Raw genomic sequence first — 13,996 nt, 5'->3', positions numbered from 1 at the left:
GATGCAGGAGAAATAGGTCCAGATCTCCTGACTTCACCCCTTGGGAACTGACAGGGTGGGACTGGCAGGAATGGGAATACTGACTTGCAGTCAGGGAAAGGAGACATGAATGTGAGTACAAGAGTCTTCCATCTTGCTGCCTTCCAAAAACTGTGTTTCAGAATTTCTCAGTTTCCTTTTCTTGGTAAAGAATTTATGTTTAAGTATGTGCAAGACTATTTAGATTTGGTAGTATCAAAATATGTTTACCCTTGTGTTCGTACTCATCTCTGTTTTTAAGAAACCCAGTTCATCTTCAAGGAAGAGTGTTCTGTGGTGACTGGGGCAGGTACCAAAACACAGGCAAAGAGACACCCCACTTAGGCATTGCTTAGAATGCTAAAGCTTTATTCTGTGATTTGTCATATGTTGCATTAACATGCTGTGGATTTAGCCTTCATTAAGGTGACAAGTTATTATGGAATCGCCGAATCCCAGAATGGGTAATGTTGGAATAGACCACAATCAATCATCTGCTCCAACCTCCCTGCTCAGACAGGGTCATCCCATAACACATAGCACAGGACTATATCCAGATGGTTCTTGAATATCTCCAGTGAGGGAGACTCCACACCCTCTCTGGGCATTCTGTTCCGGTGCTCGGTTGCTGTGCAGGAAAGTTCTTCCCCAGTTTCAGGTGGGACTTCTGTGTGTCACTTTCTGCCCATTGCCTCTTGTCCTATTGCTCGGCACCACAGTGAAGAGCCTGGCTCCATCTCAGAAACAGTTATGATTGTTTCATAGCTCCAACTCCCAACAAATGTGGGGAAAAGTAACCAGAGACAAGAGGCAATCTAGTGCAAGTGTAAATACCTTTCAACCAAGATCCTCTAAGTTGTGCCTGTAAACTTTAGGAAGGATAACAGCTTGACCTGGAATGATTTAATTCCTCTGCATCATACAAAGAGCAAGGTTAAACACAGGACTACCATTTTAACCATTCTTTCCTGTTTTCTTCTCCTGCAATGGAGACCCCACAGCCAGCCTCCCTTGTGCCTGTTCCATCAGGGTGGGTCTGATATGTTCCCTGTGGTTATCTCAGCTGTCACCAAGGACTGCTCACAGACATGTACCAAAGTCTCTCTTCCTACACAGCTGTAGGCATGACCTTGGCAATGTTCAGGGATCAGATTGATGGGGGAGGAGGGGGTGAATTGTAAGGTCCTGGCAGTGTGTGGCAGTGACACAGGAATACTGTAAGTGTGGGTTTTCATCTCCTCTGTCCCATATTAGCAGGAACAGATCATCCAGGAAGGGCTAAATAAGGGCTTGCACAGTGACCCTATCGAGCAGCCCTTTTATGACTAATGACAGCAAGCTGAGCTTCCAAGACAACCCACAAGAAGTTCTGCCTTTTCATGAGGTTGCCTTTTTCTCGAGTCTGTGGACAACATGAAAGGCCTCTAAAAATTCATTGAAGTCAATGTGGCCATCTTTGTTGTAGTCTATGCTGAGGACTAACTTGTCAATGGAGTCATCCTGTACATCAATGCCCAGGTGAGAAGTAAAGAGTCTCCATGTCTGGCTGAATTCCTCAAGAGAAATCAAACCTAAAGGAGACAAACAGTAGATTGCCTTTTGCAGTGTTGTTTCCTCTTCCTGCATAAACACACACATGCACACTCCTGCACTGCAGCAAAGTTACCTGCCTACCATGGGGTTAGTGCCTTCGTGATTGAAGCACATTTTTACTTTAGGTAATGATTGAATGTTTTTGACTGGAACTGAGAAAGCAGTAAAGAGTAAGAGAAATGAAGGGAAAAAAAAGACCCCAAAAGAGTGAAGCCAATACTGGAGCTGGGGTGTGTGAAAATTCTTGTTAAGCTCTGTGCACTGTGCCTTATATGGTTGCAGCCTGACTGCTCAAAATAATTTCCACTAAACTGGAGAAATGACATCACCTCTGGTTCCTCTGTATTTAGAAGCCTTAAGGAGGAAACACAGTGGGGAAAAGATAACTAGTATAGGCTCCTTAGAGCTGACACAGTGAAGTTACCTGGACTTACCTGAGTGATCTTTGTCAATGATGTTAAAGATGATCTCCAGATCCTTTCTGTATCTGCACAGTGTTTCTGCCAAAGCTGGCTGAGCCTGGTTTTGAAATCACATACAAGAAGACATTTAGACCTTGGTTTGAGTTAATTTAACCAGCAGAATATCTACTATCCAGTTTCCATTTCCCCAGTTTAATTTGTCAAATGTTAAAAAAAAAAAATCTTTATGCTTGAGTTCTCTGGAATGACACTTCTGTGTCTTGCCCTGAGGAATAATCAGATAAAACCTGTCACTTTCAGATGGCAGGGCAAGGGGGAAAGGAGCCCCTCACACCTCCTACCTTCAGTAATTATTTGTGGAAATAGTGTTGGATAATCTAGGGAAGATAGCGCAGACTGTGCACTCATACAAAGCACTCACTGTACAGATGTGAATGGATCCTGCTGTTTAGGAAAGTTACGGTGATACCTCCATACCAAAGCACTGTGCAGCCATTTGGTAACAACTGGGCTCTGTAGAAGTGACCTCAGATACTATTATAAACATCTAAAAGTCCACCTACAAATGTGACTTTCTCCCACAGGGGTCTTAACTGCCTCTGGAGCTTGTTTGAAAAGCTCGTTTCAGAGAGTAAGGGTTGAGTGCTCTGGGCAGGATTTGTCACATCTCCTCAGCTCCGTTATCTAAACGCCCTCGAGAGCCAAGAGAAACTAAAAGCAGTTCTAGCATGTGATTCATCCAACCTATTTTAAGCATCTACCTTAGCAGGGAATGATGATTCGTACCCTAGCAGTGCATATTTTCCTCCAGTGACTATAAAAGGAAGCTCAGCAACTAGTTCAGCTGTAGATGTCTACTTGATGGGCCAAACCACTGTCTTGTGCTTCAATTTGCACCAAAAGTTGTTCCTCCAAGAATTGCAAGGTGTTTTCCTCTTTACCTCTTTTACAGGTTGGCCCATTTTCAAATCATAGAAACAGGACATGAAGTCAACTTCTCCCTCTGGGTTCATCTGTGCTAACTGAGACCGCAGCATTCTCCAGGGCAGTTCCAGCTGCAGGACAGACTCCATCGCTGCAGCCCAGTCATTGACAGAAATCCTGCCTGCCAGAAGGGGTCAGGTCATGGTTAAAAGTACAGCACACAGCACACATCAGTCACCAGCACAAAGGGTTACGAAACACAAGGATTTTCTCTGAACCCTGGGATAAAAGCCCTCATAACAAAGGAGCAGTGGGGTTGGACTAGGCACTTCCACGGGTCCCTTCCAGCCACAAAGTTGTGATGCTGTTGTGACGTTCAGCATGTTTTAACACCTTTTGAGAAAGCTAGATTATGCCATGAAGAATTTTATGCCACTTCAGGTTTCAGCTGAGCTGCAATTAGAGTGACATGTGGCTGAAAACTCAACCAGACAGAAATATGTGGAACAGCTGTTCAGTGGCCAGAGAAACAACATCATGTTTATTGAGTGCCTTTGTAAGGTCACAGGCAAGTGAGAAGCCATCACAAGGAAAAGTTGTATTTGTGGCAGCAATCAACTTCTTGCTTCTACCTAAACGTTCATCTGTTAACTTAGCACTGACTTTTATTCAGCTGAGGGGTGAGTGTGTGCCTGCTGGAGGCATAGGTAGGCAACCTTCCTCAGATACCTCCCAGACTCAGAAGGAGACCCATCCCCCCCTCACCTGCGACCCCAGTTCCCTGTTTGACACATTCTTAAGACACTCCTACATGAAGGTGGTGGTGACCATTGAGCTTCTGGAACTCGATTTGCCTGCCCAAACTCTCTACCCAACAGCGAACATCATTTCTCTATTTGCCCATGTCTTTCAGTTTTCTTTTTCCTACTTCAAGCTTCTTCCCCTCAAGCTGTTTGGGGCTAAGCCCTTCCCAACACCAATCCTCCTGTGGGATCATGAAGAACAAGGTCAGTCAGCCCCTGTTGCTCGCAGCCTGATACAGGCAGGCAGGCAGGACTCATCTCCATGGGGTTTGTCCCCTCTGCCCCACACACACGGAAGCTGTTTTCCCCATGGTGGCGACTGACAGAGAGGAAGTGGTACCTGTGCCATTTACATCGTATTGTGCAAAAGCGCTGGTGAGTTCAGACCTGTGAGCATAAATCTTCTCTCGTAAGGACTTTAAGGCAGATGATTCAATTGTACCTACCCTAGGAGGAAAAAAAAAAAATCAGCAGATTATTAAAGGATTAAAATCCTCTAGCATTTTATGCTCTTCAACACTCATTATAAAATTCTTATATCCTTTAACATGTAGTATGTTTAGGGTCTAGTATGTTTAAGTAGGATGAGCCAAAACACACTGGAACATTTAAGACAACAACCCCAAACCAAACAAAACCAGCAATGCTCCATAAGAATAATCTGAGTTTATAAGATAATTGAGTTTATGCAGGTAATTTTAAGCTGCTTTCCTTTAGTAATCTGACCACACTAGTAGGCATGGCAAAGCTGTCATGATAAACTTTTGAGACTCAATTCATAACAGGATTTTTCCAGATTAACACTGCAGCCTTAAAGCAGACAGGTGCAGGCCATTTATGAGTCCCTGACAATTGTCTGTTCTAACTGCTTACCTCACCTAATTACCTTTGGGAGTTTCTCAGGAAACCAAGTTAAGCACTTTGAACATGTTTTGTCTACTGTATTAATTTTTAAATTGTTAAAGAGAAAAGCAGTGAGAATCAAGGCAAATGGATGCCTACAGTTATTCAATCAAGCTCTAGACTGTGGCAGGTCCAGTCACATGTGAGGTGAGTCCAGGCTCACTGCACGCAACACACAGCTTTACCTCTCCCGCAGATTCTGCCTGCGCGTGAACTTGCTGACCTGATACTGCACAAAGCGAGGGGTCAGCTCGGGATTCAGCTTGATGTAAGCGCCCCGGTTGCTGCCCTCTTCATAATAGTTAGAGGCAGAGAATATGGTGATGACCTGCCATAGCAAACAAAGAAACTGGATTGGCCACAACAGCTCTTCTTGACACTTATTTCTGAAACTGATCTGAGAAAAAAACTATGTGTCTACGTATGTCATTCACCAAGATGTTCTTGCCTTTTGAGTCAGAGCTCTGGGCCTTTAGTTTTGACCTATCAGACTTCAGAGAACAGTGAGATATAACATGCTGTTTAACAGAAACCTCTTTCTAAAAGAGACCTGGTTTTCAGCATTCTTGTTGGCCTCCCAACAGAACATGTTAGAAGGCAGGGCCAGAAGAGAAAGCAGTAAGTTAAAGGCCTCTAGAGCCTTAGAGCATCTCTTGAACTGTATTTACAAAAAACTCTTGTTGGGGGTTTTGTTGATGTCCATTTGTTTTCATGTAAGTAATAAATGGGTCCCCACTTCCTAAAGCAGTAAAGAATTTTGTTACTCAGAACTCAGTAATTTGTTGCAACATCTATCTAGGACGAAGTTCCCCCAAACCCAGTTTAACAAAGTGACTCTTTTTTTACAAGAAATTTTGCAGACAAATCTACTGGGTGTTCCTGTGAAATTCACAGAATTCTACTTTGCATGGAAGCATCTTACCTTCCCATCATGACTGATCTCATAACCTTCTGGCTTAAATTCATGAGACCTGATGAGCATCTTCAGATTATACCTCTCAAATAGCTTGGCAGTGACATCAGGACCAAAGTAACAGCCTCCTCCTCGACACTTGTTTGGTGTGCAGCCATTTTGGCTTCTTGGATCACTCCACAGAATGTCAAGAATCTATAAATAGCAAACTCAAGCAAGTGAGAACTGATAGTAGGGGAAGTCTGGTAGGCTATGGCCGTCTAAAGTCCTGGCCACAGCAAAAACCCCAGAGCACAGGGAGAAGACACATCTGAGCTAACACGTAGGTCTTGGGGTTTTTCCTTCCTTTCAGGAGCATATTCTTATGGGTTGAGACTTTTGTTCTACTTTTTAAGAAACATTATCTAGATTTTGGATGGGTTTGTTTTTTTTTTTTTCAGAATAAATATAATTTCAGTAATGTACCTCCTTTCACAGCTGAGGTTTTCAGCCTTGGGCAGGTGCATCAGGAACAGTACCTGGACTATTTCAAAGAGAACAAAAGCTGCCTTCTTCACGTGTAGGCAGGAGAGGCAATTTCTATTTCCCAGCACAAATTGGATAACCATACTGGTCACTGGTTTTACCTAAGCTTGGGAGTACCTGCTCTAAACATGACAAGAGTTGCCTTTGGCTTTATTGTTTTCAGTTAGATCATGTTTCAAACCAACATTTTACATATTAGCATTTTAGCAGAGTTCAGACATGAAGATTATCATGGTTTAATTCTAGTCAGTAGCAAACATTATTCAAAACTTGTTTGTTTATACTTTTCTGGGCAAGTCTTGCACTTCGTGTTTGTGAGCATGGCTTAGTGGATGCTTGATTAGCTGGGGGAGTGTCAAATTTGTGGGGGGGAAAGAGGAGCCTTGCTTGTGCCCATTATGTTAGTTTGTAGGTAAGATAGGTATCTTGGGAAATCAGATTTTCAGAGAAATTAAACTTTTCAAATTGTCACAATTTATTAAATGACAGTATACCAAAAGCTCTATATTGTCTCTGATATTCAAGATGAACAGCCAGAGGACAAAATCTTCAGATTTCTGAATAATCTGTCTGTAGGTCTCAGGAGCTGGGTGGCTTTTGGGGCTATATCAACATTCAGCTGCCAAAAGCACAGCCAAAAAAAGAGGCTTTATTTCACCAACAATTGCAGTCTGACCTGTTTAAACCAACAACCATTTCTGTACCAACAGAACCAACCACATGAGGGCAGGCAAAGCCATTTCCTACTGAGCAGTTTCCTCCTCCTAATGGCTAAGAAAATAAAATACAGGGTGAGCTTTACTTGGAAGGTATAAAATCCCAAGCCTTTATTACCAGGTCTACAAAAGGCATACCCGAATAGGTATCTAATATTCTCCTTACAGTGACTGTTTTCCTCTTAGGAGACAGTTCCCTCAGACTCACAAGCACACTGCCTGAACAGAACACCTGCTGAGTTTGTGCGGGAGGGGTTTGTTATCAGTGTGTCTTTGGTTTCACCTACCTGTTTCCATTCCTTCAGGGCGGGGTCTGGAGGCAAATTTGAGCCCGAGGGCTCAGTGAAGCCCGATGAAGAGATGCGTTGTGTCTTCCCTGCCACATGCTGGTTGGCAGTGTGTTTGCTGGGTTTGGTTGTGGGAATTCTCTTCTTCGGTTGGTCCTGTCTGTCTCTCGCTGACTTTGGCGGCCGCATCAAAGACTTCAACTTTTAAAAAAAAAAAAAAAAAAGGTACCATCACAACAACAAAAGTTGATACAGAGATGTTGGCTGAAAGGCACATCAGCTCATGTTTCCTGTACTCAGGAAAATTCCTTGAGTTCAACTAATGATAACTCTCACAATGTCCTGAATTCACAGGTTTGGGAGAAGCTGCAGGTATTTGGCACTTGCAGAATGCTTTATACCTATCAGTGACCAAGCTCTTCAGAGCTGCTTTCATATTCTTATCCAGACACACACACTCATTCCAAACACAGTCAATATTGAGGTCTCATTACACAGCAAGTAGGGTCTGGGCTCAGGGAAGACACTTCAGTGCCCAGGTTCCTTGGAAACAAAATATATGTTCATATTGTACTGAGGTGAAACTCCATTCACTTCTGCTCTGACACAGTACCATGCTGTTAGATTAATTTGGCTGAATTAAACCGAGAATCATGAAGACAGTAGTGAAACTGATGAAATAATACATCAAGCCTTACACCATTCAATCAAACTCCTGCAATGTGTATGGGCATTTGCTTTTTTGGAGTGGTACACTATGGTTCCATGAATGACCATTAACATGGATTCTTCTCCAGGGAATGTCCTCTCATTTGAAATTCTCTCATACTAGCTTATTTCCAGAACAAAACCAAAATAAAACCCAAAATCAAACCAACCAACCCAAAAAACCCAAAGCAAAACAAAAAACCCAAACCAAACCCAACATCAACCAATAAAACATACACTGTCCACAGACCCCCAGATTTTACTCTTTAACAAAGCAAAGGACTAATTCAAAGCAAAATGCACAACACAGGGTTATTCACCAGTGCACTGACCAGTATTTCAAACCTGTCAGCTGCCAGCTGTACCAATTAAAATACATCACTTGGCCTTGAGAGACATTGCCCTGGGTTGTGGCCCACACATGTCTCATTAGCAACATCCTCCAGCGGCAGCAACTTTGACCTGTTAATTCTGCATTTCACAGATACTGCATCAGAAACACGCAGAGCGGAGCCCTAGTGAAAGCATGAGCAGAACTCTGCTCATGGTTAGAACACCTCTATCTGTGGCTATGCACCCAGTTTTAATGCACAGTGGTGCAGCCAACGGAGCCTAGACTCCAATGATGAGAAGTATTCACGCCCTTTCTCATATCTTTAAAAGAGACACAACTGACTGTCCTGAAAAGCATTTATTTCTGTTTTAGAAAATAGCTCTAGATTCCACAGACATTGATGACAGGGTACACCAACTTGCTCAAACACTGGTCTCCTATGCCATCTGAGATGCTCCACTACATCTGTCAATTAGTGGAGGGAGGCAGACACAAATCTGGCCTAAAGGGGACTGGTGGAGGGGACCTGCAGAGAAGACTTTCTTTGGAGGCAGACAAAGGCCAGAGGGGACATCCCTAGCCAATGGGGCACTTCTTGAACAGCATTGGAGATGTGTGCCTAAGTGATGATCTCCACCCGATCTCCTGGATCTCCATTGACTGTAAGGAGTCTCAGCACCCTGATCACAAGCAGATATCTTGATTTAGTTGCTCAAATTGAGACCAAATCCCACACCACGTTCTGCTGGTTCGAAAGATCCGGTTTTGCTCATCTTTTCAGAAAAAAACATGAACATTTCTGTCTCCTAAATCCCTGAAAAGCAGCAGATTCTGTTTTATCAAGGCCAGTTCTTGAATTTTGATCCTTCTGGAAAAGCTCTCCCACATGTACAACGCTCAGCTGCTGCCAAGGGAGCACCTCACAGGTGGAGAACTTCCCCCACACAACAGATGGCAGAAGCACAGCCTCAGGAAAAAAAAGGCAGTGCTGGAAATATGTGGCTAGATTGATTTCTAAAGTGTTTAAAGGAAATGCCCAAGAATCAAGTACTTTTCATACTTTCTGGCTAATGTGTCATCACTGCAGGAGGAGGCATTAAAGTGACTTTAGCTATTTTAAGGCCAGAAGACCCATGTTATGCAGAGAGCCAGACAATTGGCTCTCAACACCTACTGCAACCTTCCTTCCTAAGCCCTGATTCTGAAGGAAAATTAGACTATTATTTTTCTCACATGCCTTATACTGCTTCAATTTGCTTTCCTAATGCAAACAACCTGATCCTAGCATTTGTACCACAAAATTTTTAAAAGAAAACGAAATTACCCTCACATGAATATGATCTCTTACCTTATTTCTCTCAAGTGCATTCAGGAAATCCAAATCTGTGGTGTCTGAAATCCCTCCATGTAGGATAAGAACTTTGCTATCAATTATAGTGGCGAGGGGAAGCCAGCTAAAAACATCTCGCAGAAGACACAAAATCTGTTTCCAATGGTCCTGTAAAATATACTCTTACATTAGATCCTATTTCTGGCAGATTCTGCTGCCTCTAAGTTCAAGATTTTACTGAAGTGTCTGGTACAGTTTATAGGAACAGTTTTGTTCAGGTTCCTGAACTGCAGGAAGTTCTGGACTGCAGTTCCTGAGCTGCAGCCCTGACAAACATGTTCTGACATTTACATTAGGGCCACCTGATTGTCTCTGTAGCCTTTAGTTTTTTCTTTCATGCTCACCTCTTTTTGTTTTCTTGATTGGTCTTATGGAGATTACTTATTTCATCCCATAGATCTCTGGGGATAAGAAGCTAGCACTTAAAATTGTTTTGTCAGTTATTCTCCTGATAGGCCAAAATAATTTCACCTACTTCACGAAAATAATTCCCTGCTACACCTAAATAAACCGGTTTGAAGTTTTCTTGTTTACACAGGTTTCATTTTACATGTGCAAGACTACAAAAAAATATAGGGGAAGGAGAAGGAATCTTACCTTGTACTTCTTCGAAACTTCTTTTGTGAAGCCGTATCTGAAAACAGGACAGCATCATGAACTGGTGTTCAGTATGGCCCTTCTGCATGGTTTCCTGTGCTGTGGTGTTTTCCTGGAATTTTCTAGCCCCCTTTCTCACCTGCCATTCCATCTCACCTCAGCTGAAATGTGCTTTCCTCCACTCTGTCTTGAGAATTGAGTTAAACTGGTTTCTTGTACATAACAGAGGGAACAGAATCTATCCAAATATTTATTAGGAGGCCTTTTTGCCATCTCTACCTTTTAGATACCAGAGAGAATACCAAAGGAACCTCATGATGAGCAAAAATTCCCACGAAACCTTTGGAGAGTTTTTGTCTTAAATATCATATCATCATAGAATCATATCATAGAATGGTTTGGTTTGGAAGGGGCCTTAAAGATCATCTTATTCCAACCCCCTGTCATGGGCAGGGACACCTTCCTCTAGATCAAATTGCCCAACCTTATCAAACTGCCATGTCCTTTCCCCCAGAAGGGACAAGGACTTTGATACCTCATTCTTTTAACACCACGATATCCTTCATCAAGGAGCATTTTCACAACACTCAGCTTTCAGATTTACCAATGTGCAGCATGGCTAATCAAAATGCACAGCAAAGAGCGACAGACAGGAATACATCTGTGCACTCCATACCATCGCAGACTCGGTTAATATTTTCTTCTGTTTTGGGGAGGAATTTTCCTACCTTGTAGATTAAGTAACTGATCTCGGTTTACGTTTGTTGTTTGTTGGGGTATTTTCAATTAAGTGCTGAAAAAGTAACTATCACGTGAAACTGATTCTCTTTTGTGGATCATGAGTAGGACTCGCCTATGGGCCTCTGACCCAGGTGCTAGCACAGAGGCCTGTGTTAAAACAGCAATACATCCTGTGTGCACACATCAAATGATCCAAGGGGTACAGCAGGTTACCCACCAATCAGTCACCCAAAGACTTTCTGGGGCAGCTTAGAATTGTAGGGAGTAGGACTGAGGAGTTCTCACATCTCTGAGAGGCTTTTTGTCTCCAAGCGCCACTTTGAGTACAGCCAGAGCCACTGGCTGTGCTCACTCCCTTGGCTGCGCTGCCCAGCTGAGTGCAAACGTCTGTGCTGGAAAACAGGGTGTCAGCTTTCCTGCACTGACACCTCCAACTAATGAAGCTCCTCTGAGTAGAAGGTAGGATATTGTCATGCCCCTTGTGTTAGAGAAATGAAATCTTAGTTCAAACTTAACTAAAGTGTCAGATTTCACTAAATATGTGCTTTAACTAAAATATCATACTTCCGTCCATCCTTCCCCAGTTTTGATACTCTGGAAGCTGCACTAGGCCCTCTGACTTCAATGGATTATGATGAGATCAAAGTCAAGGTTCCCATTCAAATGTCTGTGTGTAGCGAGGATGTTCCTTCTCCACACGAACACACTGAAAAGGCAAAGCTACACTTGACTACTCAATAAAACATTATTTTTCTTTTAGGGTGTCACAGTGGCTAAAGTAGCATTCAAAAACTCAAATATTTCTAGTGATAGGCCAGATATTACCTGCCCCACCCCCAAAATCTACCTCAGGTTCATGATGTAGTCTTCATGGTTTCCTCTATTCAAGTGTAAATCATTGGGATAGATAAGAAGAAATGCAAATAGGATTATAAGGATTTCCATAGAATTCTTCCCTCTGTCAACAAAATCACCATTAAAGACATAGCGGTTTTGTTCTGAAGGCAGACCATTCTGCAGAAAGAAAAAAAAAAAAAAAAAAAAAGGAGGCTGTTATGCTACTGTAATAAAGGAAATAGCATTTAAATGAGATCCCATTGCTAGAAATTCTGGAAAAAAAAAATCCTGCATAATACAGAGATCTAAAATGCACCATTTCTTTATTTCCACTGCTTAGAATAAAAACTTTCATATCAGACAACCTGAGCCATTAGAGAAAAGAGGACCTCTCTGGCTGTTCTTACAATGCCATCTCTAATCCTTTCCTCTACCTATTAAATTAAATTGAAAGAGGCCAAAAAGAACATCAGTCTTGTAGTAAAACATACATTTTTGTTACTGTAACTGTTTCCAGGAAATTATGCACTTGCAAACAGAAGGGAGTAATTCAGTTTGAATGGAAGATAAGAAATACATGAAAAATTATCTTCTGATGTAAGTTTGGATTTCATATATTTACATTGCTTGCAGTGTGTGCTTCCAAAACTCCTGAGAAGGGCTATAGTCCAGAGGATATAAAATCCTTGAGAACTTTGAAGAGTTTGATTTCAGTTGCTTTAATCCTGACAGCACTGCTTGAATCTTACACATGAGAACCAAGACAGACTTGAAAGCTCACAAATCTGAGAGGTTGTATATATAGGCATTTCTTACCTTATTTTTTTCCTGAAGTTACAGAGAAATGCTTTACTATAAATGGTGACTTATTAAAAACAAGTATTTTGAACTGATGGTATGTTTTATTAGATTAATTACCAACACATCAATGGGTGCCATCAGCTTACAGAAAATATAGCACCACCTATATGTAGCTTCACCATTTCCAGTCATGAGCATCAGAAATAGTATTTCAACTTTGACTTGCCAGACTTGTTTTCTCAATTGATATGTACAAGAAATATCAATAGAACATCTATAGAATTACATTATAACTGGAAGTCACTCTTAAAAGGCTTGGCAGCATTGCAAGGCACCCCCCTTCTTGAATATATCTACGGGGTCAGTGTCAGGTCTTTCTTGTGTTCCTATGGCATTACTGCTATTCTGCCTTAATGGGTTTATTGCAGGATGGGTGATGTGGCCAGGGACTCGATGAAACGTGTAACTGGAATCCTTATGAGAATACATTTTTTTGTTCCAATCGGTGTCCTGTGCTTTCATGATGCAGTAGTGAACCCTGGTCTCTCCATCTTGGCTGCTGTAAATTCAGCTTCCTTAGATTTTGCTGTAGCCTATCCTGAGCCCTTTCCAAGTTAACTTAGAAGGGGCCTGTGCTTGCTCTGTGCTCACAGGAGTGGCAATGTATAAGACTCTTCTAACGCAGTGGTTAAAGCGATTTTAAAAAGGAGAGGATGGATTTCAGGAGTGGAACAGACAGCAGAAATTCAGCAGCAGTTTCTGGAAAGATAAATAAAAGCTTTGCCTTAAAACCAATAGGCATGTGAATTCACCAGCAGACCGTGAGTATACACACAACCACTCTAACTGCAGTCCTCATGGAAAGACGTCTGCTGGAGCACTCTCCAGATTCTATCACCCTTCTTTTGGAAAAGCTGGCGCACAATTTGAGTTTTAAACAAGTTTGGTTTGGATTTCCAACTTCAGTGTGATATTTTAGTTTCATTCCACACTCATGCAATTTCTTTTTCATTGTTTCAACCAATGATGAGAGCAAAACTAAACTAAAGGCTGCGGCAGCCTCTGACATGTCAGGAAGGCAAACAAGGCCCTCTAATGATTAGCAACTTGCTGCTGGGCATCATTACTGTATCTCCTGGGTTAGTGATTAATTAATTCCGTTTGTTGGCATTTTCTACTGCTTCAGGCTATTTCTATATATAGCATCCCTTTAAAAATCTTAACTTAGCAATACATAATTTAAAATTCAAGTGTTTCAAGGAATATCAGGAAACGCTCTTATTTAATAAAGATTAATGCAGGGACTGACTTACAAACGGATTATTGAGGGGAAAAAAAAGTGTCTTATCTTCAGCCAAACCAGGTGTGAGGATTATACACCATCTGCAGCATTGTATCAATATGCTGTAGATTGCCAGCTCTGTGTGTCTGCTGGGAGTGGTTTGTGGAAGTGACAAGCCTGGTCTGCATGCAGGCCTCCAGAA

The 13,996-nt window shown here is 42.1% G+C and overlaps 1 protein-coding gene across 1 annotated transcript in view; it reads right to left on the bottom strand.

Annotated features, from left to right (window-relative positions):
- Positions 1-205: 205 nt before the first annotated feature.
- PPEF1 (protein phosphatase with EF-hand domain 1) overlaps positions 206-13,996 on the bottom strand; it is a 34,742-nt gene continuing 20,951 nt past the window's right edge. Inside the window, exons 8-17 of the mRNA XM_040057176.2 lie at positions 11,722-11,888; positions 10,134-10,170; positions 9,495-9,644; positions 7,105-7,305; positions 5,586-5,771; positions 4,849-4,991; positions 4,101-4,207; positions 2,975-3,138; positions 2,046-2,130; positions 206-1,589 (exon numbers count right to left, since the gene is read on the bottom strand). Coding sequence (XP_039913110.1) covers positions 1,396-1,589; positions 2,046-2,130; positions 2,975-3,138; positions 4,101-4,207; positions 4,849-4,991; positions 5,586-5,771; positions 7,105-7,305; positions 9,495-9,644; positions 10,134-10,170; positions 11,722-11,888 — 1,434 coding nt within the window. The 3' untranslated portion in view covers positions 206-1,395. The remainder of the gene's footprint in view (positions 1,590-2,045; positions 2,131-2,974; positions 3,139-4,100; positions 4,208-4,848; positions 4,992-5,585; positions 5,772-7,104; positions 7,306-9,494; positions 9,645-10,133; positions 10,171-11,721; positions 11,889-13,996) is intronic.

The sequence above is a fragment of the Hirundo rustica genome, chromosome 2, assembly GCF_015227805.2.
Source record: "Hirundo rustica isolate bHirRus1 chromosome 2, bHirRus1.pri.v3, whole genome shotgun sequence".
NCBI lineage: Eukaryota > Metazoa > Chordata > Aves > Passeriformes > Hirundinidae > Hirundo > Hirundo rustica.
The sequence above is the reverse complement of the archived record's forward strand: the minus strand, read 5'-3'. Positions and strand labels throughout refer to the sequence as shown.